General features: G+C 43.1%; 1 protein-coding gene across 2 annotated transcripts in view; it reads right to left on the bottom strand.

Annotated features, from left to right (window-relative positions):
• The window catches only part of scube1 (signal peptide, CUB domain, EGF-like 1), a gene marked incomplete at its 3' end in the record, with an annotated part of 251,229 nt that overhangs the window by 163,337 nt on the left and 60,521 nt on the right, over window positions 1-27,371 (bottom strand). For both annotated transcript variants that reach the window (XM_080492502.1, XM_080492503.1), the window contains exon 4: window positions 16,944-17,078. In XM_080492502.1, coding sequence (XP_080348628.1) covers window positions 16,944-17,078 — 135 coding nt within the window. The remainder of the gene's footprint in view (window positions 1-16,943; window positions 17,079-27,371) is intronic.

Below are 27,371 nucleotides of genomic sequence, written 5' to 3'. Positions count from 1 at the left end.
TATGTAAAGTATGAGCTATGTTCCTAGAATCACCAGACCCAGTAGGATTACATCTAGTTCTGCTCCTCTCATTGACAACATATTCACTAATGACATTGATAATAAGGCAATTAGTGGATTATTGATTAGTGACATTAGTGACCATCTCCCAGTATTTACAGTTAATAATACAAACCTTGGTAATAAATAGACAAAAAAACAGAATACAGACGAGTAAAGACAAATAATATTTTAAGAAACAGCAATACACACAATAGTCTACCTAAGTATTTTATTGATAAGAATGTGGAAAATTATACCATGAATGAAGTAGTTAACAGATTTAATGAATTCTTTGTAAACGTTGGACCTGAACTAGCAGAACAGATCCCTGATACTGGGAGTTCTGGAGAACATATACCTATACATATCTATCCATATACTTATATACCAGAAAGAAATCCTGGTTCTTTGTTTCTTAAAGTTGTGACAGAACAGGAAATATTGGATATTGTCACTAAAAGCAAGAATAAAAACTCTACAGATTGTGTTGATAGTGATGTGTCACTAGTGAAAAGGGTGACAGAATTCATCTCCAAACCATTAACATACATATGGAAGGTTTCATTTCAAACTGGTTCATTTCAAAATAAAATGAAAACAGCCAAGGTCCTACCTCTATATAGAACTGGGAACAAGCATCATTTCACTAACTATAGACCGTCTCATTAGTACCACAATCCTCAAAAATACTGGAAAAACTCTTTAACAACAGATTGGAGTCATTCTTAGAAAAACACAACTTACTTGCAGAGAATCAGTATAGATCTAGATCAAATAGATCAACAACACTGGCAGTAACTGAAGCAATAGAACTAATCACCAATACTATAGACCATAAGAAATATGCTGCAGGGGTGTTCATAGACCGGAAGAAAGTATTTGACACAATCAACCAGGACATATTGATCAATAAACTGGAAAGAAATGGTGTCCGGGGAATAGTACTTGATTGGGTCACGTTTCTTTGAGAACAAAGAAACATGTGGTCACCACTGGAAAAATTCGCCATTGGTCACGTGACCCCCACCAGGGGGCCCAGAGGCCCCCACCTCGGAAGCTGCATCCCTGCAGCTCACCACCAGGGGGATCCACCAACTCTGCCACACCCATGGTCTGGAAAGCTGAGACCAGCCCGAGGAGATTGGCTGAGACGCAGCCTGAGCACACCAGGGGTCGGACCATGAGCCACAACTTTAAAAGTCCAACACGCAAAAATTCAACCATGTCCAAGACGGACTTGCATTGATCCAGACGAAGAACTTCGTATGGGGACTCACACGGACTTGGCCCGAAAATTTCCAACTGGTAGGACGAGCTGGGGAAGCCGTGGAAATGTACTTTGTTCGCCTTTTATTTTTCTTCAACGGGACCCCCACAGCTGCAAGCCAACTTCGTTCCCCTACAGCCGTGCAGCTTCCCCGTGCCTGCTAACCTGAAGCTCACTTCTGCACCCACACAAGAAGTGCCAGGTTACTCACAGCATGTTTGCTTTTTCAAACCAAATCAAACATATTCTAGAAGATCCTTCACTATTAAAAATCCTCAAAAAATACACCACAACAGTATGAAAACGCGGCATTCTTCTCCAGTAACAGTGCAAAACTCTAAAAAGGGTAAATGTGTCAACATTCCAGTGTGCATAAATACATTAACATGAAATATGTACGGTGGCCTGGAAGTGCAAAACACTACAAAATTCAGAAAACACTACCAAATCCAAAAAACACCGCAAAATAGAGAAACTGCCAAATCCAATGAAACAATACAAACTAGAAAAAAACACTACAAAATATATGAAAGACAACAGAATCATTAGGTACATGCTGGCGGCAGGGTTGTCACTGATTGGATGTGCTGTCATTGATATGCTCATAACTGATTGGACAGAAGGATTTATTGAAGCTTTGATAATTTGTTTTAAACTTGATTCGTTATTCGAGGCTTCAATGACACACAGTGCTTGAGCAGGACATCGAGTGGTCCATAAAATTAAGTGCAATGGAGATGTGTAGTTGATTGGTCCATGGATTGTCTTTTATTCAATTCAACATTCCTGTTGAACTACACACAATTATTGTATTATTTCTCATGGATACAATAATAACAAGAGCGATCAGAGATTTCTGACATCTGCCAAAGGTTGACTTGGACTCAGAAAAAAACAATTCCAGACCACCTCACAAATTTTATAGAATCTCCCATGTCATAACATCTATCTGTGGTGAAATCTTGCTAACAGACATACAGACAGACAAACAAATATACGCCGATGATTTTATTATGTCCTTAGCAGAAATAATGAGTTATTGGCAGCCCGTCCAATCAGTGACGACCCTGCTGTCAGCAGGTACCTATCATTTCTGCTGTGTTTTTTGAATATTGTAATGTTTTGCCTAATTTGTAGTGTTTTTTGATTTTGGTAGTTTTCTCTATTTTGTAGGGCTTTTTCTTACTAATTTGGCCATGTTTTCTCTATTTGGTAGAGTTTTTTTTTTTATTTTGTCGTGTTTTCTCTATTTTGTAGTGTCTTCTCTAATTTGTTGTGTTTTTTGGATTTGGTAGTGTTTTCTGAAGTTTGTAGTGTTTTGCACTTCCAGGCCACTGTAAATATTGTGTCATAAGCTCTTTAAAACCTCCGGCTGACTGCCAATTGAAACTCAGCCAGGAATTTTGGTGCTGAACTCAGAGCAGAATTTCCAAGTGTGTTATTTGCACTCTGGTGTTTCAGTAGTTTCACCATTCAAAGGGCACAATTAATAAATCAGACTGAAAGACTAAGGCCCTGTCCACGCGAGCCAAAACAACCTCTTTTCTCTCCGGCGTTATCAAAAAGATTCTGTCCGCACAGCACTGTGAACACAGCTCAACACGAGGCCCAAGGCCCTTTACGGACACTGTGACTCGCCAAATACACCAAAAACACAGAAGCCATGGAGCACATAGAAATTTAAAAGTAAACTCCTCCTCATAGACTTCTGTACAGTGACAAATTATGCTATGGGCGAAGTGGGCAGCTGCGCAGGGCGCAAGGTCAACAGGGGCGCACTGTGCACCGGCTCAGATACGGTATTGTGACGTTGCACCGTCTGCGCAGGGAAGACAGTTGTCTGTGGGCCCATCATGGGACATGGGGGACTCGCAACGCCGTCACGTGCACAAAGAAGACTGTCCTTCGCGAGCGCCCGGGGAGTCAGGGAGGCAGACTGGTATCGCCGTCATGTGCACAAGACCGTTGTGCGGAAGCGCTGGCGGGGGTGGGGGTGTTCGCCCAGGAAGGAAAACCAGCCAGGTCCACTACTGCTTCTGTGCTTCTAGGTCTATGCTCCCACTCCTCTTGCTAGTATCAGTAGCTTCTGCAGCTGGACCGAGCACATAGTCCACAATTGTGGTCATCAGAGGACATCGTGCACCGCGGTGGGGACGAAAAACAGGCCGATTCTTTTCACACCTCAAAGCTGAGCCAAGGTTTTAGAACTTCTCCACTCTGGGATCCGTGTTTTAAAAAAAATATTTCAGGCTCCTAAAATGCCGCCTTGTGTGGATGATCAGCCACAAACGGTATGTATGCATGAAACAGCGTTCTTGTGTAGACGGCCCCTTAGAGAGAGAGAGAGAGAGAGAGAGAGAGAGAGAGAGAGAGAGAGAGAGAGAGAGAGAGAGAGAGAGAGAGAGAGAGAGAGAGAGAGAGAGAGATGGTCTTTGAACATGAGAGTGCATCTGAGTTTCACAGCAATCACCAGTGCAGTAACACCTGTGTGTTTACCCAGAGAAGTAGCTGACCCCAACACCCCTGAAGTCCTCTTGAGACTGACAGATATTCTGGGGTTGGACCTCCAAGTCCTCCGTGACTAATACTTGACTTATCCCAAACGACAACAGATCAGGAACATTTGCTGCAAGCGCTCCTTTCCTAATTAAGAACAAGGAAGCCGGTGTTCAAACCTTTGGTTCTCGCCTGGACAGTAAAGTGGAAAGACGCCATAATGGAACAAAGAATTGTTGCTAGGATTTATTATCCTCCAGGCGAGTGTCAGGGAGAAAGAAATGAGCCACAAGTTTACACTTACTATATGCGAAGCAGGAACCCAACACAAATCGTCTCTCCTTTCTGCTCCCACACGGACGGACGGACGGACGGACGCACACGTGCACCTACCTCAAACAGTTATATGTGTTTTTTAACTCTTCTTTAACGAAGCACAATTTATCAGGCTGCTGGAGCTGTGGAGATTATGGCCCATAGAGGTGGCGTCAAAGGCAGGGTTCGAGGAGACACATCAGAATGAATTTATAGAAACAGATCCACTGGTACCAGGACCATCTGTTTATTCCAGTAAAAGTATGGGGCAGGAAGTGGGTAGGACACCTTTTACCTGCTGTTGCACATGAAAGCAAAACTAATCTCAAGGCCATAAGAAGAGATCTCAGAGTGGCTGCTGTACAACTCCGTGGTCCAAACGACATCCAGAATGATTCTTGACTTGACGCCTGGTTTATGCGACTTTTCCTGTGAAAACGCACGATTTTAAAATTTCTGTTTCAGGAAAGGTCCAATCCCATGGAAACAGCAGAAACACTGAAATCGATGTAGTTAGCATGCCAACCCAGGAGTCGGCGCTGTTGGTTGTGTTCTTAATGAAACCACACATAGATGCACACTGAGAACAATACACTATAAACATTAACAATTTAACTGGGATTGTTATTACGGTGACTGTCATATATCAAGACCCATGAGAATATGGACTCGGAGACATGACACTGTCCATGTTCTGGCACATGTGCAGAAGAACTATTCATTTTTAGGGCCGTAGTATGCATGTGCAATAACAGCCTTTTCAAAAGGTGTGTTTTCCTCATCTACACAGAGAAGGAGTCAAAGCATTTTCAAAAAGTTGCCTTTTCTCAGAGTTTCCACCGAGACGAAATCGAAGAGTTTTCAAAATGTTGTGATTACAAATGGGTTGTGCAAACGCGGACTGAAACCTACTCTTCGTTATCCAGCGAAACTACTCATCACCACGGCCAACGGGGAAAAGACGCAGCTTTCATCAGTGGATGAGGCCTAGACCTAGGCCTAGACGGAGTACCTGACAAGCAGCAGCACGTAGTCCCATTATGGACGCAAGGTAACATCGCCCGGCTGCTAGCTATGCTGCTAACTGTAAACAGACAGACTACAAGCTGTTCAGACTTTAACCAAGTCACTCTGTCAAGTAACTTTGTTGTCTTGTCTTAGGTTTGAAACGATGTCTCGTTAACAATTCAGCTTACATTCTGTTTCGACAATCCCAATTACTATTTACTTTTCTTAGTGACAAACTTTTGTGCAAGATGTGGAAGCAGATAACAATAAATATAAAAAGAGACCAAGGTAAACTCCTCCGGCTGCCCTGCAAGATTGGGTAGAATTTTTGCATTATTATTAGGCTGAAACTGAGGGATGTAGGAGGGAGAAAAGGCCCACTATGATTGGGAGGCTACATGGAAAGAACATGTTATAGAAGAGATTCCTGTGGGACACTGGGATGCTGTCTGAGAGAGGAACAGGGGACAGAGTGTGTGACTGGACATGTGTGGACGAAGCAGATGACTGCGAAGATTGGTTGGTTAAAGGCCCAAGAATATGTCCATGCAGGGGGTTGGTTGTTTGCTGTGACCATCGTCTGTATGGAGCAGGAATGACAGCCTCACATAGTGACGGCTCTGAGTCAGGAGGAAGTGAATTGAAAACCTTAGTAATATTTGTACGCAGAAAGCAAGCTGTAGCTTCTCAATCAGGACCTCACTAACTGTTAACAGTATAAAAAGTGTCCATGAAGTCATTTGTGGAAATGTTTAGTGGTAAAACAGAACAACTTGGATAAAGAAAGAAAGAAGATCCTGCAAGTAGTTTTATGTGAGCGACGCTAACGTTTCAGAAACAGTTTCGAATTAGAGGCAAAGAAGTGAGGAGGAGGAGGAGGAGGAGGAGGAGGAGGAGGAATAAATACATTCATACACTGGTTTGCAGGGTTTCCAGTGAGCAAACACAGCGCTATTTCTGAGTCTGTTTGGCTTCTCTCTCTGAACGTGTCCACAGAAAATCCTCTGAACCTGTCTGCGTGTAGAGTGTGGCTGACCAAGGCAGAGGTGGCATGTTAGTGCCTCAAACACTGGCTTCCACCCTCTGCTCACTCAGGCTCTGACTCACTGTGTGACGTTGCATTGCCATACAAATAGATTGCTGTTCAGTTTGTGTGCACTTTGTCATCAAGTAAAACTTCGACTATGATAGATAAAACATGCAAACCGGACGGTTTCCATTCAGCATAGAGTGTTCGGATGGAGCAGTGAGCCATTCTCTGCCTGAAGATCGCCACTGCTGTCGGTGATAGACACCAAAGGTGGGGAAATACCATCTCTCTACATCTTCACCACAAGGTGGAGCAAGCTCAGCGTGTTTGTTATCAAGCATTTTCTGTATGAAGTCAACAAAGTGTGCTCTCATTTCTTTCTTTTTGTCAGGTGTGCGCTGAAGGGACATGAGCCAATTGTAGGCATAAGATCTGTTGTCTGGGAGACGACGCCTGGGACTTCGAAATGGCAGTGGGGCAACCCAGCTGGTAGTTTCATCTTTGAAGACTCCCTCCATCTTCTTTAGAAAGATTAAATCTCCAGCAGACTGGGCAAGCTGGTTGTCTGCACTGGTGTGATGAAACACAGTATCTCCTAGAGTCTCTGCAGTGAGCTTTGAGCACAGGTTTTCAGGCTGCAGATGATGAGGAGGAGCTTGTGGGTAACTTCTCAGACTGAGTTTCTCTTTGACATTGAAGGGACTGTCACCAGGGGGGAAAAAGCTGGGTTGACCATTATCTATCACCTGTGTTTTTAGAGTGCTCACTTCACTTGGCTTGTGGGCACTGCCGAGGCACACGTCGCCAAAGTTTACCCAGCCCAAGTCAAGCTTGTGTGCGTATGGGTCATTGTGTCCACCATTACACTGTTGTCTCACCTTGTGAGCTCTCAAAAGGCTTCGTCCAATGAGCAGGAGGATGTCGGCATCTGGATCAAGGAGCAGTATCTCAGCAGCTATTGAACTCAGATGTCGGTGGTATTGTGCAGCTTCAGGGGAGGGTATTTCCTCCCGGTTGTTCGGGATAGCATTGCATTCAATGAGAGTTGGGAGAGGAAAGCTTGTTTTTCCACCTGCAGATGCCACTACGTAGCCAGAAGCTCTTCTACCTGAAGTTTCTGTTGTGCCTGCACATGTCTTCAGGGTGTATGGTTCTGTTGTGCCACGAATGTCAGACATATCAAAAAACTCAGTCTTTGCAAGGGACAGATTACTTTGGTCGTCTATGATTGCAAACATCTTCCTTATATTGTGTGGTTGACCTTCAGGAAAGATGTGCACCAGGGAAATCTTAGAGCAGGATTTCCCTGAGATTCCCTGTCTACATACCTCAGTACATGTGGCTGTGACATTCTGGTCTGATGTGCTAGGTTCCTCCCCGCCATGCTCTTAAGAGGAAGACTTTGGTGTCTTGGATGCTGGACCAGGATGTAGAGTTACCAGGTGAATCTCACTGTCACATTCCACACACTTGATGTTAAAGTTGCAGCCTGATGGCGAGTGGATGCAAGGCAACGGTAGCAGATCTTGTTCTCTCTGATGAACTTCTTTCTGTCTTCGAGCAGCATAGTTCTGAAACCTCGACATCTTTTCAGTGGGTGTGGCTTGTGATGGATAGGACATTGCCTGCTTATACCTTCAGCCACATTTTTTACTGTTGTGGCTACATTGGCGGACACATCTGTCCTATGCACTGTAACTGATGGCCTGCTGTTGTAATTACTAGGGGGCCTTTCTTTGCTGGAAATGACAGAGCAAACATGAATTGTGTTGAAGCTTGGGTCATTTCTTGCTCTGGCCTCTTTTCTCACAAACTCAGAAAAGAAAGCGATTGGTAGGAAAGCCACATTATAGTCTTGTTTAAATGTTGACCCAACAGTAGTCCATTCTCCCTGAAGATGAAAGGGCAGCTTCTCCACGATAGGACTTACTCTTCTGGCAGTGCCGAGGTAAGTTAAACCAGGTAAGTACACATCTTGTTTTGCAGCTTCTAGTTCACAGAGCAAGTCTGATAACTCACGGAGCTTATGAGAGTCTTTACTGCTGAGCTTAGGGAAGTTATCTATTCTGGAAAACAAGGATGCTTCTTTTGCTTCTGGTGAGCCGTAACATTCCTCAAGTCTTGTCCAAATCATAACCAGGCCAGCTGATTTCATCCTTCTTGCATGTTCTGAAGACTCAGGGCCAAGCCACTTAAGAAGGTTCATTTCTTCACTGGGAGTAAGAGCAAGGTTTGTGATGGTACTCTGAAATGTGGCCTTCCAGCTTAAATAACTCTCTGGCTTGTCATCAAACAGTCCTCCAGTCACCAGCTGAGTCTTTGCTAAGAACCTGGCGATGTCACTGATGTCATTGTTAGTTGCTGTTTGGTTTAGACCGAGTCTCTGCTGTGGTTCTGCCATTCTGTGTGGAAGAATTTGAGCTGAATCTCTCTGCAGTCTTGGTCTGCTGCCATCTTGTGGCGAGAAATTGTATTGATTTGGCTCCTGTCATGTTCGGGTCAAATCTGACCGATTTACAACTTAAAACACTCATAAATATTGTGTTTTACATCTGATTGCCTCAAGGCCTTATGATATCCTCCACGCCATGCACTTGAACATATAAAAGTAATGATCACCTCTTTTGTTGAATTTTGAGTGTTTTAGTCAACCTGGTTACACCTGTGGTGTTCCCGGTCAAAAGTGAGCGCCATAGGAAATGAATGGGTATCCACACTATATTCCCCCATAGTGATCCTCCCACGTGAACCAACTTCCAGACTAATCAATGTATCATCTTCACACAGACCCCGTATAGAGCTTGATGTTTGCCTTGCACTCCTTTGACTCTGAGCACAATGAGTAGGCAACTGACCAAGCGGTTCTCTGTCCAAGAGGTTCTGGTCCAGCTTTTTGGACATGATGAAGAGGGCACTGAAACTGAACCAGAGATAGAGGAGGATGTCTTGGAAGTGAAAGACAACACAGAGTTTGATCCAGACTTTGAGGAGATTGACCAGTCAACAGATGGAGAGGGAGAGGCTCCTGAAGAACAGGCACCTGAGGAGACATTCCAGTCCAATAATGGACACTTGCTCTGGTCTTCATCTCCCCAGGACAGAGGAAGTAGAGCGAGAGTGGAAAACATCATAAAGATGACGCCAGGGCCAACACGGTATGCAACATCTCGTGTGGATGGCATCTGATCCAGCTTCCAGCTCTTTTTACCAGTCTATTGAGGGAATTATACTGGAGATGACAAACCTGGGGGGGACACCTGGAGAGAAATCCACCTGGTAGCGAATGACAGCCCTCTGGCCTGTGGCACTGTTCCACAACATCCTTGATGTGTCTGCTATCAGTGCATATATGGTGTGGACAACCATCGACCTAACCTGGAACCAGGGGATCAGTTTGAAGAGGAAACTTTTCCTAGCAGAGCTGGGGAAAGCTGTGGTGACTCCTCTTATTCAATGGCACCAGCACATTCCCCGCACACCAGCCTCTGTCTGGGTAGGAGTGTGTGAGCCCCAGCCCCAGCCCTGGCTGCTCTCCCCCAACAAGGACATGGGCAGAAAAGGAAGTGCTGTGAGCTCTGTGCCCCTAAACATACCTGAGGTGCTGCAAATGTGATGCCTATGCTTGCAAGGCTCACTCTGACCTGAGTGTCACATGCCACTCATCTGCATAAATTCACACGCACACACACACACACACACACACACACACACACACACACACACACACACACACACACACACACACACACACACACACACACACACACACACACACACACACACACACACACACACACACACACACACACACACACGACTTCATGTTGAGTTTGGTCTTCCATTTATCTTTCACATTACACGTTCATTTTGTAATCCATTTTCTATAAATTTTTGGCCTATTTATATTTTCACTGCAGTTATTTTATGCCTAATTCTATAAATGACTGTTAAACACTACTTTAAGACATTGTTCCCAGCTAAATAATGTTGACTTCAAAATTGTGTGGTGAAAAAAGTTTTTTGTGGTAATTTAAGAGCAGTTAAAACAGACCGGTCAATTTTGACCGGGAACACTAAAGCAAGGGGCGGGAGGTGAACACGACAGGAGGGTTAAAGGTAGGAGGTTTTATTTGTTGTTGCTGATGCATAGTGTCATCATGCTGGATAATCACATCTCGCTGTCCTTGATTACGTTCAGTGTAGTTGTGTTTATTTACGTACTCAGTCACTTTTTGCTCTGCGGTTGTTTGGACAGGCAGAAACTCAAACTCTTCACTATGCTGGGCAATTTCAAATTTAGCAGCAGCAGACTCCATAATCTCTGCTTTGGCCATGGCAGCGTCAGCTTCTTTCTGAAGTTGAAGTACATCGAGAGTTGCCTCCAAGCAGGCCTTGTCAGTCTTAATGTTTATCTCTTCGTAGCATAGGCTAGTCTGGCTTCCGCAGCCTGAGCTTCAGCGTGTGCTCCTGCTGCTTCCATACTGGCTCCAGAGGATGTCGATGACCTTGAAGAGTTTGTCGATGATCTGACACTCATCCTCCCTGAAGACTTCCCTGAGTGAGCGGAGATGGACTTGGTTTCGTCACAGTCTTTTCGTTGGACGTCCGGCGTCTCCGTTATGCTGGTTGCGTAGGGCTCCCTTTTCTTTGTCCGGTTTGTTGACGTCCTTCGCAGAGTGCAATAATTTCACTGTACAGTTACACCCAGTGTGACTCCTGTCCTATACTGGGATTGACAGCCAGCTAAACTCTTCACCGTACCGCATCCTCCAAGGAACAGGCCAGTGTTGTGATTGGACGGATTTAATACAAAGAAGTGTGAAACTGAAATGCACATACAAAAACACAAGAATACCTTTGTCAATAACAACATAAATTGCTTCTGATATATCATATATATCAGTACTATTGATTAGTAAGCTGAATACAAGCTGAAGATAAACTACACACTACGAAATAGATAATCTGGAAGCCTCAGATCCGCCACTACATTATAACATACCAGGAGAAGGACAGCCACAACACCGTAAACATACAACACCTGGAAATACACACTCCAACAACACTGATTACTCACTTATTTTGCCACTCAAAGGGCTAGAAACAACTCGGAGGACGTAGAAAGATGACTAGCATTCAAGCTGCTGAAGCTGGGAGAATGTGCAGCCATTGGGTGCGTGTGCAACATATGCTCAGCTGCTGAGTGACAGAGCATAACTGAAATGATTGTGCCCCTAGAGGCCTGGCGGAATAATGAAATAAATGAACAGTTACAACACCATAGTACTTTTAAAACGATATGTCAATCTTCAATACTTGGTTGGGAATCGCTTTGCCTTAATCACTGCCTCGATGCACCGTGGCATTGAGGCAGTTAGCCTGTGGCATTGAGGCAGTTAGCCTGTGGCATTGAGGCAGTTAGCCTGTGGCATTGAGGCAGTTAGCCTGTGGCATCGAGGCAGTCAGCCTGTGGCATTGAGGCAGTCAGCCTGTGGCATCGAGGCAGTCAGCCTGTGGCATTGAGGCAGTTAGCCTGTGGCATCGAGGCAGTCAGCCTGTGGCATTGAGGCAGTTAGCCTGTGGCATCGAGGCAGTCAGCCTGTGGCATTGAGGCAGTCAGCCTGTGGCATTGAGGCAGTCAGCCTGTGGCATCGAGGCAGTCAGCCTGTGGCATTGAGGCAGTCAGCCTGTGGCATTGAGGCCTATCAGCCTGTGGCATTGAGGCCGTCGGCCTCCAAACCCTTGGACCTTGATTCCCCAATGAAAGGCCCACTTTACTTTGAAGGGAAAAGAGGACCTTGGACCACTGGCCAGCAGTCCAGTCCTTCGTCTCCTTGGCCCAGTTGAGACTCTTCCTCTGTTGGCTCAGGCTCAGAAGGGGCTTGACCCGAGGAACCCCACAGTTGGAGCTCATCTCCCGGATGGTTCTGAATGTGGAGGTTTCTGAAGCTGGGCCTCCCGCCTCTTTCCACTCTTTCTGGAACTCTGCCAGATTCTTGAATCTTCTCTGTTTGATAATCTGCTGAAGCCGACGGTCATCTATTTTGCTGGTGCAACTTCTTCTGCCACATTTTGCCCTTCCACTAGACCATGGGTGTCAATATCAAAGCAATATCAAATTAACATTAGAGCTGGCCCGTCGGTATTAAACAGCGGCGGTGCCGCTGTAACACCGCATTCACCGTTAATACTACAAATCCCATAATGCTCTGCTGTTGTTTTGGCGCGCCAGCCATGCTTTCTCCTCTGTGTCAGTAGCCAGCGATCCGTGTTCTTGCTCAACGCTTCGGCTGAAAGCCGGCCGGCTCACCCCGGCTCACCCCGGCTCACCCCGGCTCACCCCGGCTCACCCCGCCTCTCCGTGCCTCTCTCCCCGACGTGCTGCGGCCGACTACACCATCAGTGTCACTGTGTTACCCCTACCAAAAATGCCAAAAAGGAAGGGAGAAAACAGAACTTTTCTGGACAGGTGGGAGACAGAATATCTGTTTATATACGGAAAAGACAGACCTGTTTGTCTCGTTTGTGGAGCCAACGTGTCGGTAACTAAGGAGTACAACATTAGGCGACACTATGAAACGAAACACCAGGACAAGTACAAGGACCTGGACACGACTCAAAGGAGCCAGAAAGTAGAGGAGATGAAAAGAGGTTTGGTTTCACAACAGAATATGTTCAAGAAAGCCACAGCACAAAATGAGGCTGCGGTAAAGGCAAGTTATATCGTGGCAGAAGAAATCGCCAAATCAACCCGACCCTTTAATGATGGAGAGTTTGTTAAAAAGTGCATGCTGAAAGTTTGTGACCAAGTGTGCCCAGAGAAAAAGCAGGCCTTTTCAAACGTAAGCCTGAGCAGGAACACAATAGCTGAGCTCACATGTGATCTTGCCACCAATCTGCATGACCAGCTGATGGAAAAGGGAAACAGTTTTGTTTCCTTTTCCCTTGCTGTGGACGAGAGCACTGACGCGTCTGATACTGCGCAGCTGTCAATCTTCATCCGCGGTGTCGACTCAAAGATGTGTGTTACGGAGGAGCTTTTGGGATTTAAATCCATGCATGGTACAACCACAGGGAAGGAAATCTTTGAGGAGGTTTGCAAATGTGTAACTGAAATAAACCTGCCGTGGGATAAACTCGTGGGATTAACCACTGATGGTGCGCCAGCGATGAGTGGTAAAAAGAATGGACTGGTGGGCAGGATTCGTGAAAAGATGCTGGAAGAGAACTGTGCAGGTGAGCTGTCTGTTTATCACTGCATCATACATCAAGAGTCACTGTGTGCTAAAGCCCTAAAGATGGAACATGTTATGACCACAGTAACACAAGTTATTCACTTTATAAGAGCCAAAGGTCTGAATCACCGCCACTTTAAGTCTTTTCTGGACGAGTTTGGTTCGGAACACAGAGACGTGCCGTGTCACACAGAGGTGAGATGGTTTAGCCGCAGAAAAGTACTGAACAGATTTTTCGAGCTGCGTGAAGAAATATGTCAGTTTCTGCAAAGCAAAGGGAAGGACACAGCAGAGCTCCGGGAGCAAAGGTTTCTGTGTGAGCTGGCCTTTCTGTGTGACATCTCAAGCCATCTTGATGTGCCTGCAGCTACAGGGGCGGGGCCGCGTCATCACAGATATGTACTCGGCAGTGAGAGCTTTTAAAACTAAACTCTGCCTGTGGGAGAATCAGCTGCTGCAAGGAAACCTTGGCCATTTCCCCTGCTGCCAAACCATAAAAACGCAGATCTCTACCGCCGCTTGCGCACAGTTTGCTGAAAAACTCAGTGTACTCGGCGCTGAGTTTAGCCGGCGATTTGGCGACTTTGATGGTCAGAAATGTAGATTTGAACTGCTTAGTAATCCCTTCGCAGTTGATGTGGAAAAAGCACCAACTAACCTCCAAATGGAGCTGATTGAACTCCAGTGTGATGACACGCTGAAGTCAAAGTATGATGCTGTTGGCGCCGCACAGTTTCCACAATTCATCCCTGACACAATGCCTCAGCTCCGCACCCAAGCTGCTCAATTGCTCTCCATGTTCGGCAGCACTTATCTATGTGAGCAACTTTTCTCCTCAATGAAGATGACGGAAACATCTCACAGGATACGTCTGACTGATGAACACCTTCGTTCGATCATGAAGGTTGCCTCAGCTCAAAGCCTGAACCCCGACATTGATGAACTAGCATCCAAGAAAAGATGCCAGGTATCTGGCTTGGGCACATCAGATTAGATCAGTGTGTCGCAAACTGAGTAGTAAAACGGCCTGAATGGTTGATTTATTCATTGTTATTTTATTTTCAAATGTATTAGCCTGTGGAAAAAGTTAATGTTGATATTTACCTCAGAAGGCTGCAAATAGAAAAGAGGCATTCAATTTTTTATTTAAATTTTATTTAATATGCCATTGATGTTTTTTCGTTTGTTTTTTGAAAGTTGATTTTGCACTTTAAGTTATATAACCGTTGCTTGTTCCATGTTCAGTGTTAAAGCTAATCAGTGTAGCAAACTGAGCAATAATTAACGTTTTATTCATGCACTTGCTCTTGCTACTTCAAGGCTTGAATGTTTGATTCATTCATTATTGTTATTTTATTTTCAAATTTATTATTAGCCCGTGGAAAAAGTTTATTTTGATATTTACCTCAGAAGGCTGCAAATAGAAAAGAGGCATTCAATTTTTATTTAAATTTTATTTGATATGCCATTGATATTTTTTAATTATTATTATTATTATTTGAAACTCGATTTTGCATGTCACTATAAAGTTATATAAACCTTGCTTGTTCAATATTCAATGCAAAACTTGTTTGGGTCCCTATTAAAAGGTTAATTTGTTCAACCTCGGCTTTGTTCAGTTTTAAATTTTGGCCCACTCTGTATTTGAGTTTGACATCCCTGCACTAGACTTTCCATTGATATACTTGGACCCAGCGCTCTGTGAACAGCCAGCCTCCTGAGCTGGAAGGTTTGTAGCCTACCCATCCTATGGAGGGGATCAGTGATGGTCTTCTGGACAGTTGTCACGTCTGCAGTCTTCCCCATATTGAAGTCAACTGAGACAATTGAACCAAACTGAAGCAATTTAACGACACCTGGGGAAACCTGTGCAGGTGCTTTGAGTTTAGTAGATGATATATACACACACATTCTTTTAACCTTAAAAAATAGACACAACATTATGGAATGCATTGGTTTTTGTAAATACAGTAAAACATCTGATGTAGGATGCCCTAAAATCCAAGGGCAAGTGTCCCCTGAAGACAGGTGTTCTCTTCTCGGAGGGACAGGTCACAAGGACACTTTGTAGGACCAGTTGATATTGAACGAACCAAACACCAAATATATTATGGATATTTCAAAGCACATAACTGAACCAATACAAAGATGTAGACAATATATACACATATATGTACATGTATATAAGCTGTATGTCCTTACCACTGACAATCAGTTTAGTTTCAAAATAAAACACGGTACTGCCCTTTGTATTTATGCTCTCAAAAAGATTGTATCTAAGTACACAAGTCTTAATTCCACTGTGTTCTTATGTTTTATTGATGCATCGAAGGCTTTTGATAGGATAAATGATGAAAAACTGTTTATGAACTTGCTGGGCATAGGTGTCCCTACATTTCTGGTTGAGATTGTTAGTATTTTGGTATTCCCATCAGACTTTTAATGTTAAATGGGATAATGTTTTATCTACTCCATTTTATGTGAGCAATGGTGTAAGACAAGGGGAAATACTATCTCCTATTTTATTTAATGTCTCTATGGATGACCTATCAAATCTGTTGTATGCAGATGACCTGGTTCTCCTGAGCCCTTATAGTGCCGGGCTGCAACAGATGCTGAAGGTGTGCTCTCAGCACGGCAGCGATCATGACATCAAATATAATGCTAAGAATAGCCGCATAATGCTAGTTAGAAGCACTAGGGACAAGAAATTAAGTTTTCCAACCTTTTATTTGGCTCACAGTCGTCTTGATGCTTGTGAGGAAATTAAATACCGAGGCAATGTCTTATCTGATGACTGGAGGGATGATAAAGACGTCCATCCACAGCGTTGTAAAACACGCCCAGGCTAACTTGCTGATTAGGAAGTGTTGTATGTGCTCAGATTGGGTCAAGTGTTCACTGTGTAGGGCCTACATGATGTCACACCGCTATACACTGCTGCTTTATGGTCAAACTACATGAAGCTGAGCATGCAGAGGCTCAAAGTGGCCTCCAATGATGTTCTGAGGCTGCTGCTCAGAGTGCCAAGATGGCATAGTGCCAGTCAACTGTTCGTGTCCTCTCTTGTGCCAACATGTGAGGCACGACTAAGACAGCTGATGTCCAGCTTGATGTGTCCACTGGACGAGTCCAAGAACCACATTGTAGAAGCCCTGGTCAGCCCATTGAAAAGCTGAAACAGATTTACCTCTAAACTCTGACGACATTGGTGCAATAGTCTGGATTCATTTTAACATGCAGTTTTTGTATGATATTTGTGTAATAGTTGTATTAATATTCTTTTCTTTTATGTACTTGTATGTTCTTGTTTTATATGGACCCATGTCTGCAAAAAAGACTTATTTATTTTGGGCCATATATTTGCAATCAAAGTAGTGTGATAGAGTGCTTTAACAACTAATTAACTTTACCTTCATACCGTGTTGTTTGTACTTTTCATTCACTTCAGGCAACTTCATTTCAGGAAGCAGTGCCTCTTGTTCAGTACCACACAAAAAACTTCATTTAGCTGTCAGGACATCATCACTTTCCTCCGTCCCGTTCTTACCATCAGAGCGGTGGATGCAGGTATGCTGGTTGTCACTGAGGAAGAAGCTCTCTGTGCACTGACACTCATAGCTCCCCATGGTGTTGACACACACTTGCTGGCATCCGCCATTGTTGTCCACACACTCGTCCACATCTGTTCAGGCAAAAGACAGAGGACGAGGCAAAGAGAGAGACACAGAGATAACAAATTAGCACATTGGGATGCATAAATAAACGTGTGTCACTAAGCGTATGTGGCAGTGAAATGTTTGATGACATCTTGGTCAGGAATGTGAGGCCCACTTGCTCACTCAGACAGGAAGAAGAAGGAGATATGAGTTGTCCTTGCAGGACAACGGCCTGATCCCAGTGCACTGGATGGCTGAATCCAACTCCTGGTTCAGGGTGGTAACAGGGTTCTGTTCATACGTGTGTCTGAGTGTGAATGTGGTGTGTTTAAAGGGCCCCGCTGTGCTGCTGAAAGGCCAGTAAATTTCCAATGGGGCATTTTGATGAGGCTGAAGTGAAGTGGAAACATGCAACACTCTCCGATGACTTTAACAGGGATCAAACCGGGCTCCCCCTCTGCGTGCATGCACGTGTGCGTTCATGTACCCTGCAGCTGACCGTGGTGACGGTGTTTAGTCAGAGCTGCAGAGGTTGACCTTGCTGCCAGTGCACACGGGTTAGACAAACATAGACAAACTGAATAAAGAACAAATGTACATGCAGATATAAAGGGCCTGTGAAGGAAAGTCACCCAATTCTATTATCTTTAAATATCAAATATCAATAAACTGAACTACCTTTTGACAACAGCACAACAAATTCAGAAAACTACACTTTTCTGACACAAAAATGCAAAACACTGTGTTGTCACTTAAAGCCTCGTGTAAATGGAGCCTTAAAGAAACTAGTGAATATAAAATGTCGTGAAGCCTTTGAAGCCCACAAGCCATAGTCTTCAAAACTTGTAGTATCAAAGCTGCTTATAATAGTCTGTGGAGAACAAATGGTGAAGTAGCAAGATATCTTTAGGAGGGCCGCACATATCAAAATACATAACTAATACTTTATTTAATTGACATTTTACACATCGCCCTGAAGTAGTAGGGGTTTTGTATGTCCCATGTCCTTTTTACATTTTATAATAATAAATAGCTGGAGCGAGCCGTTCTGGGAAGAAGGATGCCATGTTTAGCCTTCCTGTTTCCTCCTATGTCTCTAATTAGAGGTGGTGGGGTTGATAAACCCTGGGAAGTGGGCAGAGCATTTAAGAGCCTTGTTAGCAGTACGTGGAGGAGGAGGGAATACTGTACTTTACTATGACATTAAGTCCTACAGTACGTCTAACGCAAAACTTAACGCATGCTTTCTGTATATCTTCTTTGTAGTCACTGTCAAGCTCCTCGGGGTTCACCCACACTCAGTTTTTATTGTAAAAAGCTGCTCGCAATACATAATCACTAGCAGAGGAGAGTGTGAGAGGTCAGAACTGCTTCTAGAACCACCTCAAACATCTTTTTTCTTCCCATATTAGAGAAAACATCGATTTCTTGTAGTGACAACGTTTCCTTCTGGTGAGGTCAGTCCAGCATAGCATCTAAATCTTGTGGGAAACATTCAAATTCACTTTATCAACCTGTTTACTATGGATGAGGACAGGATACACCTGGGACAGGTCTCCAGTCCATCACAGGACAAACACCCAGAGGAGACAACTACACACACTCACACTCACACGGAGCATTTTAGTGTCACCAATTAGCTTCACATGCATGTTTTTGGACTGTGGGAGGAAACCAGAGTACAGTACACATAAATATATATCACACTAAAATGTGAATTATAAAATATAAATGGTTATACATTCTGATATTCCCGAAACTTTGAATCAAGAAATTTTGTCAAACTGGACGTCTGAAACTTTTAATTGAATACCCCTGCTATAGAGAATGAGAATATGAAGACGCTCACAAAACCTGACCACTCTTCAGTTTTACCTTTAAAACTAAATGACTAGATGAACAGCAGTTTGTAGACAACATCCCGGATTTATATGTCAATTAACATTCAGCCTTGTCAAGGGAACAACATGAACTGATGAAACCACTCGGAAAACTTGTATAAAGCTCTTTAAAACTTCTCTATTCCCTTCATTTCCAAGTACCTTTGGTCACTTTAGGTAACAATAAAAAATGCTCAGAAAGTCTTTTCAGATTTGAACGCATACAATCCTATACAACAGGCTTTTCACGATGAACACTGACAGCGACGCACAACTAAGAACTTATATTTATCATGACCAGCATTTCATAGAACTTTGGTTAAAAAAAGAGAAGAAAGCTCAGACTGTTGAAATCAAACCTCAATCAAACTTGCAAATAAGCAGCTCCAAAAGAACAATTAGCAAATGCCTGGATTGAAAACACAAAGACATTATATCAGTATGTCAATATGCTCATTGTTATTGGTGTTCAGTTTAACAGCTTCAGACTCAGGATGAACTGAGGTCAAATAGAAATATATTAAAGTGAATGAAATAAGTCTCCATTAATCTGTTTATTCTGTCACTTCAAATTAAAATACTGTGAGATAAGGTTATGCTTTACCTGACTTGCAATGGTTAACATTACAATGAATTAAATGTTCTGTGAAGTAAAAAAGGTAAAGTACAATCTGTAGCAGCACAAAGAGATGAAACACCACATCCTTCACTTGTTCCAAACCTGAGAGACATTTAACCTAAAAGCATTTTAATAACATATTTACATGCCTGTATTAAAATAAAGTGCTGTCAACCTAAAGCCCAGAATAAATTGGACTATCAAAGCACATAGATTTCTGAGGGTAAGTACTTTCATTAAAACATTTAATGCTTTGTTAAAAGCATGTTTAATGCAGCCTTTAGAAAAATATCACAATAAGTACCGTCAACCGTAGGAATGGTGAGACATTTATTGTGCTTTTAGTTTCGTGCACAAGGTTATTGGAAGCTTGTGTTTACCATCGAGTGTTTGCAGCGAGCTGTGAAATACAAAATGAAATGTGACATGATTGGTTCGAGTTGGGGGTGTTGGTGGAGGAAGTATCAAACATATCTGAGCATGATGGGTCTGTGAGTAGATCTGTGACGAAGCCACAGCGATGGAACAACAGCAAGAGCAGCAGAAGCCAATCAGACAACATTGAGGAAAATGTCTTAAAAAAAAAGGACTCGTATATCATTTTGTAAAATAGTTTTCAGACGTTATAAATTACAGTAATCTTTAAAAAGAAAAGGTTGCAGTATTCTGCCCAATGTGAAACAGCAGGTGCATAATTCCATAGGTCTGTCAGCCCTCAGAACATCTAGTGGATCTGCTTCATCATGTGTGGACATAATACATAGTGCACAAGCCTTTAATTGATCAGTCCCTACGGGGGAAGGAAGTCGATTACAAGGCATATTATAATATTGATAGTTTTTGTTGACAACATGATCATGAGCTTTTCATATCGTGATAATTCCATGTAAAACTTTAGCCTTTTGGTTTTTTGGAAGTTTGTGAAGCTACAGGGTTTAGTGTTTTTCCATTGGTTCAAAGCGTCGATAGAAATTCCTCCGTCTTGCTATGTGATTGCCTTTTTCCAGGAATCCCTTTTAATCCTCCGGTTGGAAGCACATGGCTTTCTTTACGCAATAGCTGCGTGTGACGCTGTCATATCTCCCTCCAGAGTTCTGTGTGTCCGTCCCGTCTCACACCACCCGTCTGCTACATGTCAGACCTCCGTGTGACATCCTGCCGTCTCTGACTCCCCGCTGCTCTGCCACCTCTCAGATCTCGGCGAGAAATGAAAAGGACATGTCGGAAAGAAAATAAACCTGCAGGAGTGCGCCAGACGTTCACAGAGGGCACCAGAACCGTTGACACATTGAGCCCAGCTGTATCCACACCAAAGCCAAATAAATAAGGTTCAAATCAAAAAGGAAGAGAGGGACCAAACAGAACTCCTCGTTAATTGCAGCACCGTCAGGCAATCTTAGATCACTTAGTGCTCTAACTTGTTGACATTGTGCATCTGGGAGAGGATGGAGCGACTTCCTACAGCCTCACGCAAACTGATGTTTTCTTTTGATCTGATAGTTGTCAGTACTCTGTTTTCTCATGTGTACTTTGTCATATTAAAGCCAATGTTGAATACCACAGAGTCCGAAGGTTTGTGAATAACATGCTTTACGTTGTGATTGTTTTTCACAGGCTTGATAAGAACGAGCAGAAGGAATATATAGTGTGAGCTTTAATGAAGATACAACCTGGACCAAAGAATATAAAGACAGCCAGATGACTCAGAACTCCTCGAGTGAAATATAAAAAACTTTAGGGAAGCAGAATGCTGGCCATGAAAATTGGAAATATTTTTGGGATCGTTATGATACGTTAAGAACCGAGATGTAGTATGAAGGGCATCTGCAGTCCGCATGTCTGTGGATGTGCAATGCAGAATGTCTGGAAGGGCCTTGAGTTGTCTCAATTCTACACGTCGAACTCTCAGCCTTGTAGTTGTAACACCCATGCTTTGTGGTGCAGCAGGTCATACGTTGGAGTACAACCGGTACCGGTATCATGACAATAATTATTGGTGGTTTTTTTTTACCCTCCAAAAAAGAGCTTTTCTGAGTTTACCTGAGAAAAAACCCCATTTCAATTCATACCAATTAGACTATAATAACTAGCATTTGATGTGTTCGGTTGTTTAACTTGTTATTAATTGAAATAAAAGTCTTGAATGTATTTTGTATTGATTTGGTAGCAGGTCAGACGAGAGCGGGAGTGTGGCGAGAGCAGAATGGAGGTTGTTCTGGGAGTCAGCGCTGAGGCAGCTGTGTTTCGTTATGGCCCACAGGAACCGTATCTTTCCTTTAATAAAGTATTTGTTGGTTGCAGATAATTCCTGCTCCTTATTTCAGCTCCAAGCCGAGAAAAAGTTCCAGTTTAAAAACTATAGGATGGAAGTAGGGTTGTTCGGTATACCGGTACTGCATTTGTATCGCGGTACTGACGCCTTTAAAATAATACTATACTGGGCCCGGCCGGTACCGATAATTTTGCGAATGACCGGGGACCCCTCTGGGAGAGCCGTCGTAACCCGAGATCCACAACTGAATACCGCTTCATACTCCACCTTATTTACTAGGGATACCGATCCGATCGGTAGATATCGGATCGGGGCCGATAATAGTGATTTGTTAGTGATCAGGAATCTGCAAATCCAGCCGATCACCCCGCCCATCTAAAAAAGAACAACCGCAGTCCACTACGTCACCTAATAACCAGAACAATCACCTAATAACCACTACGTCACCTAATAACCAGAACAATCAGGGACTAGAAGCTCGGGTGGAGCTGCAGAAGCTAGAAGCAGGCGGAGCGGGGCCATAGACCTATAAAACTAGAGTTATATATAGTGGGTTATGTGTTTATGTGCAGGAGTTTACTTCTAAATTTCTATGGTCCGTTTCCTTCTCCTTTTTTATTGTGTTTGGTGAGTCACAGCGCCCCTAAAGGCCTGGCATGTGTACTACATGCCCTGAAGCCTCGTGTTGAGCCGTGTTCGTAGTGAGGTGTGGACGGTTTGTTGGGAGAAGACCAGGGAGGACAAAGATTGTTTTTTCGTTGTGTGGATGTTCCTCAGTTTACAACAACAACTAAAGAGAAAGAGAAGAATTTTGATTCAATAAGTGAGTTTTACAATAAGTTCTAGGTAAACAAAGCTTCTGCCAATAGTACTTTTAGCTTCAGACATCTTAGTTCCTCCAATAATACACTGTTGAGTATCTTTGCAATAGTAATGTGAGTATCGGATCGGGAAAGTATCGGTATCGGCCGATACTCAATTCTGAAAAATCACAAAAAAGTGTGATCGGGACGTCCCTAATTATTATTATTATGAAAATCACACGGTCAATCAGATCCAATCAAATTCCTCTTCAGATTAAGAAAGTACAACAAAAACATCACAGGATGGCAAATTTTCTCCTCAGTCCTGCTGGATACCATGAAACATATGAAACAGTAGGTATATCGTACTTTCAGCAAGTTGGAACCACTTTTAGCATCAGCGATATCTTCATTCCTGGTGGCACAGATTCAACAAGGTGCAGAAACCATTTGGGACAGATTTTGGGCATATAGTGAACACTTCTGTCATCTGAGCATCCATGATGTAAAACTCCTCAGAACAGAGTAGAATGTACACAGGGCGAAGCAGGGACTGGTATCTGCATTAAAGATTGGAAATACCAGACACAACAAGCATCGTGACATTTCTTTCCATATTTTGCACACAGCTGTGCTCTTATCCACACTTCCATCTAGTGTCGTCACGATACCAACAGTTTGGTATCGATACCGATACCACCATGTAGTTTGATACTTTCGATACTTTTCCAAATAAAAAGAAAACACAAAAAACGTCGTTAGATCCAGCCTGTCTTAAGTAAGACCAATCTCTTTAAATGGTCTGTTACTATGCAGTAATCTTTATAACATTAAATAGCTAAAATAAAATATCTTCATATTATTTTATATTATTTATTATATTATATTTATAATAATTTACATTAATTTCCAGAGCTATATTTTCATGGGTATATAAGTTATTAGCTGTGGTTCTTTGAACTCCTTCTGCAGGTCTGGGTGTTTGTCCTTCAGGAGTTTAGCTGGTTAGTAGTGTAGCGGGTTAGTAGGTTAGTAGTGTAGCAGGTTAGTAGAGTAGCAGATTAGTAGAGTAGCAGGTTAGTAGAGTAGCAGATTAGTAGAGTAGCAGGTTAGTAGTGTAGCAGGTTAGTAGAGTAGCAGATTAGTAGAGTAGCAGATTAGTAGAGTAGCAGGTTAGTAGAGTAGCAGATTAGTAGAGTAGCAGATTAGTAGAGTAGCAGGTTAGTAGTGTAGCAGGTTAGTAGAGTAGCAGATTAGTAGAGTAGCAGATTAGTAGAGTAGCAGATTAGTAGAGTAGCAGGTTAGTGGAGTAGCAGATTAGTAGAGTAGCAGGTTAGTAGAGTAGCAGATTAGTAGAGTAGCAGATTAGTAGAGTAGCAGGTTAGCAGTGTAGCAGGTTAGTAGAGTAGCAGGTTAGTAGTGTAGCAGGTTAGTAGAGTAGCAGGTTAGTAGAGTAGCAGATTAGTAGAGTAGCAGGTTAGCAGTGTAGCAGGTTAGTAGAGTAGCAGGTTAGTAGTGTAGCAGGTTAGCAGTGTAGCAGGTTAGTAGAGTAGCAGATTAGTAGAGTAGCAGGTTAGCAGTGTAGCAGGTTAGTAGAGTAGCAGGTTAGTAGTGTAGCTGGTTAGCAGTGTAGCAGGTTAGTAGTGTAGCAGGTTAGTAGAGTAGCAGGTTAGCAGTGTAGCAGGTTAGTAGTGTAGCAGGTTAGTAGAGTAGCAGGTTAGCAGGTTAGTAGTGTAGCAGGTTAGTAGTGTAGCAGGTTAGCAGTGTAGCAGGTTAGTAGAGTAGCAGGTTAGTAGAGTAGCAGATTAGTAGAGTAGCAGGTTAGCAGTGTAGCAGGTTAGTAGAGTAGCAGGTTAGTAGTGTAGCAGGTTAGCAGTGTAGCAGGTTAGTAGAGTAGCAGATTAGTAGAGTAGCAGGTTAGCAGTGTAGCAGGTTAGTAGAGTAGCAGGTTAGTAGTGTAGCTGGTTAGCAGTGTAGCAGGTTAGTAGTGTAGCAGGTTAGTAGAGTAGCAGGTTAGCAGTGTAGCAGGTTAGTAGTGTAGCAGGTTAGTAGAGTAGCAGGTTAGCAGGTTAGTAGTGTAGCAGGTTAGTAGTGTAGCAGGTTAGCAGTGTAGCAGGTTAGTAGTGTAGCAGGTTAGGAGTGTAGCAGGTTAGTAGAGTAGCAGGTTAGTAGAGTAGCAGGTTAGCAGTGTAGCAGGTTAGGAGTGTAGCAGGTTAGTAGTGTAGCAGGTTAGCAGTGTAGCAGGTTAGTAGTGTAGCAGGTTAGTAGAGTAGCAGGTTAGTAGTGTAGCAGGTTAGTAGTGTAGCAGGTTAGCAGTGTAGCAGGTTAGTAGTGTAGCAGGTTAGGAGTGTATCAGGTTAGTAGAGTAGCAGGTTAGTAGTGTAGCAGGTTAGTAGTGTTTCCTCTCTGGACCAGACGTGTTCTCTAACACTGTTTACACAGTGGAGCTTCAGTGTTGATGGAGACACCGTGCTCTTTTGTTTTGAAGACAAAGTACTTCATATAGTACTTCTAGTACCTGTTGTTTCTACAAGTTACGGCCTTGTGGATGTAGCAGCAGCCATTGTTTCCCTTCTGTCTCTCTCCCTCTTTTATTCCTCTCTTTCTAACACAACTAACACCCCCGACACGGCCGGGGGTGTTAGTTGTGCCATAGTCTTGTGATTGACTTTTTACTTGCTGACAACAGTATTTTAGTTAGATATTAATCTTCTTCTTGGATTGTCTCACCTGTTATGTGTCACAGGTATAAAACCTTACAAGATCTGGGTATCTGATATCCTTGTATTATATTTAATGTTAGCCATATTTTGTCCCAGTATTGTTTGATGTTTGGGCAAGATCAATATATGTGTGTGTGGTCTACTCCATCCATCAATCCTCATGATCTCCAGCATGGCTGCTGGGTTGAGGTCATTCCCCTCTTGGTTTTAGGAGGGATAAAATATCTAATCAGCCTGTCATTTTAAATGACAAGTGCATTGTGGGAAGTGGAGTCGTAGCATTTGTTGGTTTTAGGAAGTGGAGTATTGTTTTGCCCCACTGCGCTCCGGTATAGTTGTAGTTATACTGCATGTCTGTGTGGAATGACCATGTCAGTCCGGCGGGTTTTAAAAAGAGAAATAAACAGCCACAATTCTGTAACTTCCAGCATCTTCCCTCATCCCTCCATCCAAAACCACGTCAGAATGGCCCAACAGACAGCGTTTGTTACCAGCAGACATGAAGAGAGTGAGTAACACTACGACTACGGTTCAGATGATCACCTGGAGGAAGGTAACACCTGTTTGCATGCTGCTCCGTCCTGAACACTCAACCTCAAATAATGTTTTGTTCGGATTTGTTCTGGAGTGATAGTTTTGTACACTTTGTTTATCGAACAAAAACAATACAGATATTACAATGTATGGGAGAAAATTGTCTGAACACATTCATTTTATTGTGACAAAGTATTTTCTGTTTACCTAGAAACTTTTACAAAATTCTGTTCGAGGTTTAACTAATTAAAAAACCAAAGGAAAAATCATAAAAAAGACTTAAAGGTCATGGAAATTCATTTAGATTTAGCACTTTGATGATGCATTAAGGCCCCCGGCGAGCTCAGTAGGTAGAGCATGAGACTCTCAGTCTCAAGGTAGAGGGTTCATGTCCCACGCTGGGCGCCACCTTCCTGTGGGCTCTCCACCTTCCTGTGGGCTCTCCACCTTCCTGTGGGCTCGCCACCTTCCTGTGGGCTCTCCACCTTCCTGTGGGCTCTCCACCTTCCTGTGGGCTCGCCACCTTCCTGTGGGCTCTCCACCTTCCTGTGGGCTCTCCACCTTCCTGTGGGCTCTCCACCTGCAGGAAGGTTCTTAATGGTGCAATGTGATCTGGGTGACGGTGCTCAGACTGACACCACCACCACCCGGAGAGGGAGAAGAGGGATGGAAGGAGGGATGGATGACGAGATCATCTCTACCTTTTATTAAGTCTTCAGAAGAACAATGACTGTCTTTGCATGATAAGCAGGCTACTTTGACTGTTTGGCAGTTATGTTGTAAGAAAGAGGGATTATTGTATTGATATATATATATATATATATAGAGAGAGAGAGAGAGAGAGAGAGAGAGAGAGAGAGAGAGAGATAGATATAAATATATTGTACAGCAAAAAATAAATATATATAATAAAATATATTTTTATTTTATTTTATTATAATTATTTTGCTATACAATATATTTGTAAATTTAGTTGTTGGGGGTTTTTTTTGCTTCATTTTATTATTTGGTAATATTTAATTTACCTTTTTTACAGTACAGGTGATCGTTTATTTTTTGGCCCCTGAGATGCATTCAAAATAAAATGAACACAAAAAAATAGCAACCATTTAATTTATTTATTTAATATTTGTCGATTAATTGTTGAAAAATTAGACATTTGGGGCAGCACTAAAGTTTTGTTGCATGAAAACATCACGGTGAAGCTCCATGTTAAACCTGATACTAAGCCAGTGTTTCAGAAAGCAAGAACATTTCCATACGCTATCTGGCTGAAGGTAGACGCTGCTATGGAGTCCTGGAGTCCTGGAGTCCTGGAGCCTGTAACAGTGAACGAGTGGGCCACACCCATCATCCCGTTGCATAATAAAAATGGTGGAATTCGGACCTGTGGAGACTTTAAGGTACCGTCAACCCTGCCTTAATAACAAAACAGTGCCCACTTTACTTAATCAAAGACTTATTTGCTGGACTGAGTGGTGAAATCAC

The sequence above is a fragment of the Lipophrys pholis genome (assembly GCF_963383615.2).
Source record: "Lipophrys pholis genome assembly, chromosome: 22".
Classification (NCBI taxonomy): Eukaryota; Metazoa; Chordata; class Actinopteri; order Blenniiformes; family Blenniidae; genus Lipophrys; species Lipophrys pholis.
This window is presented reverse-complemented; position numbering and strand designations above follow the sequence as displayed.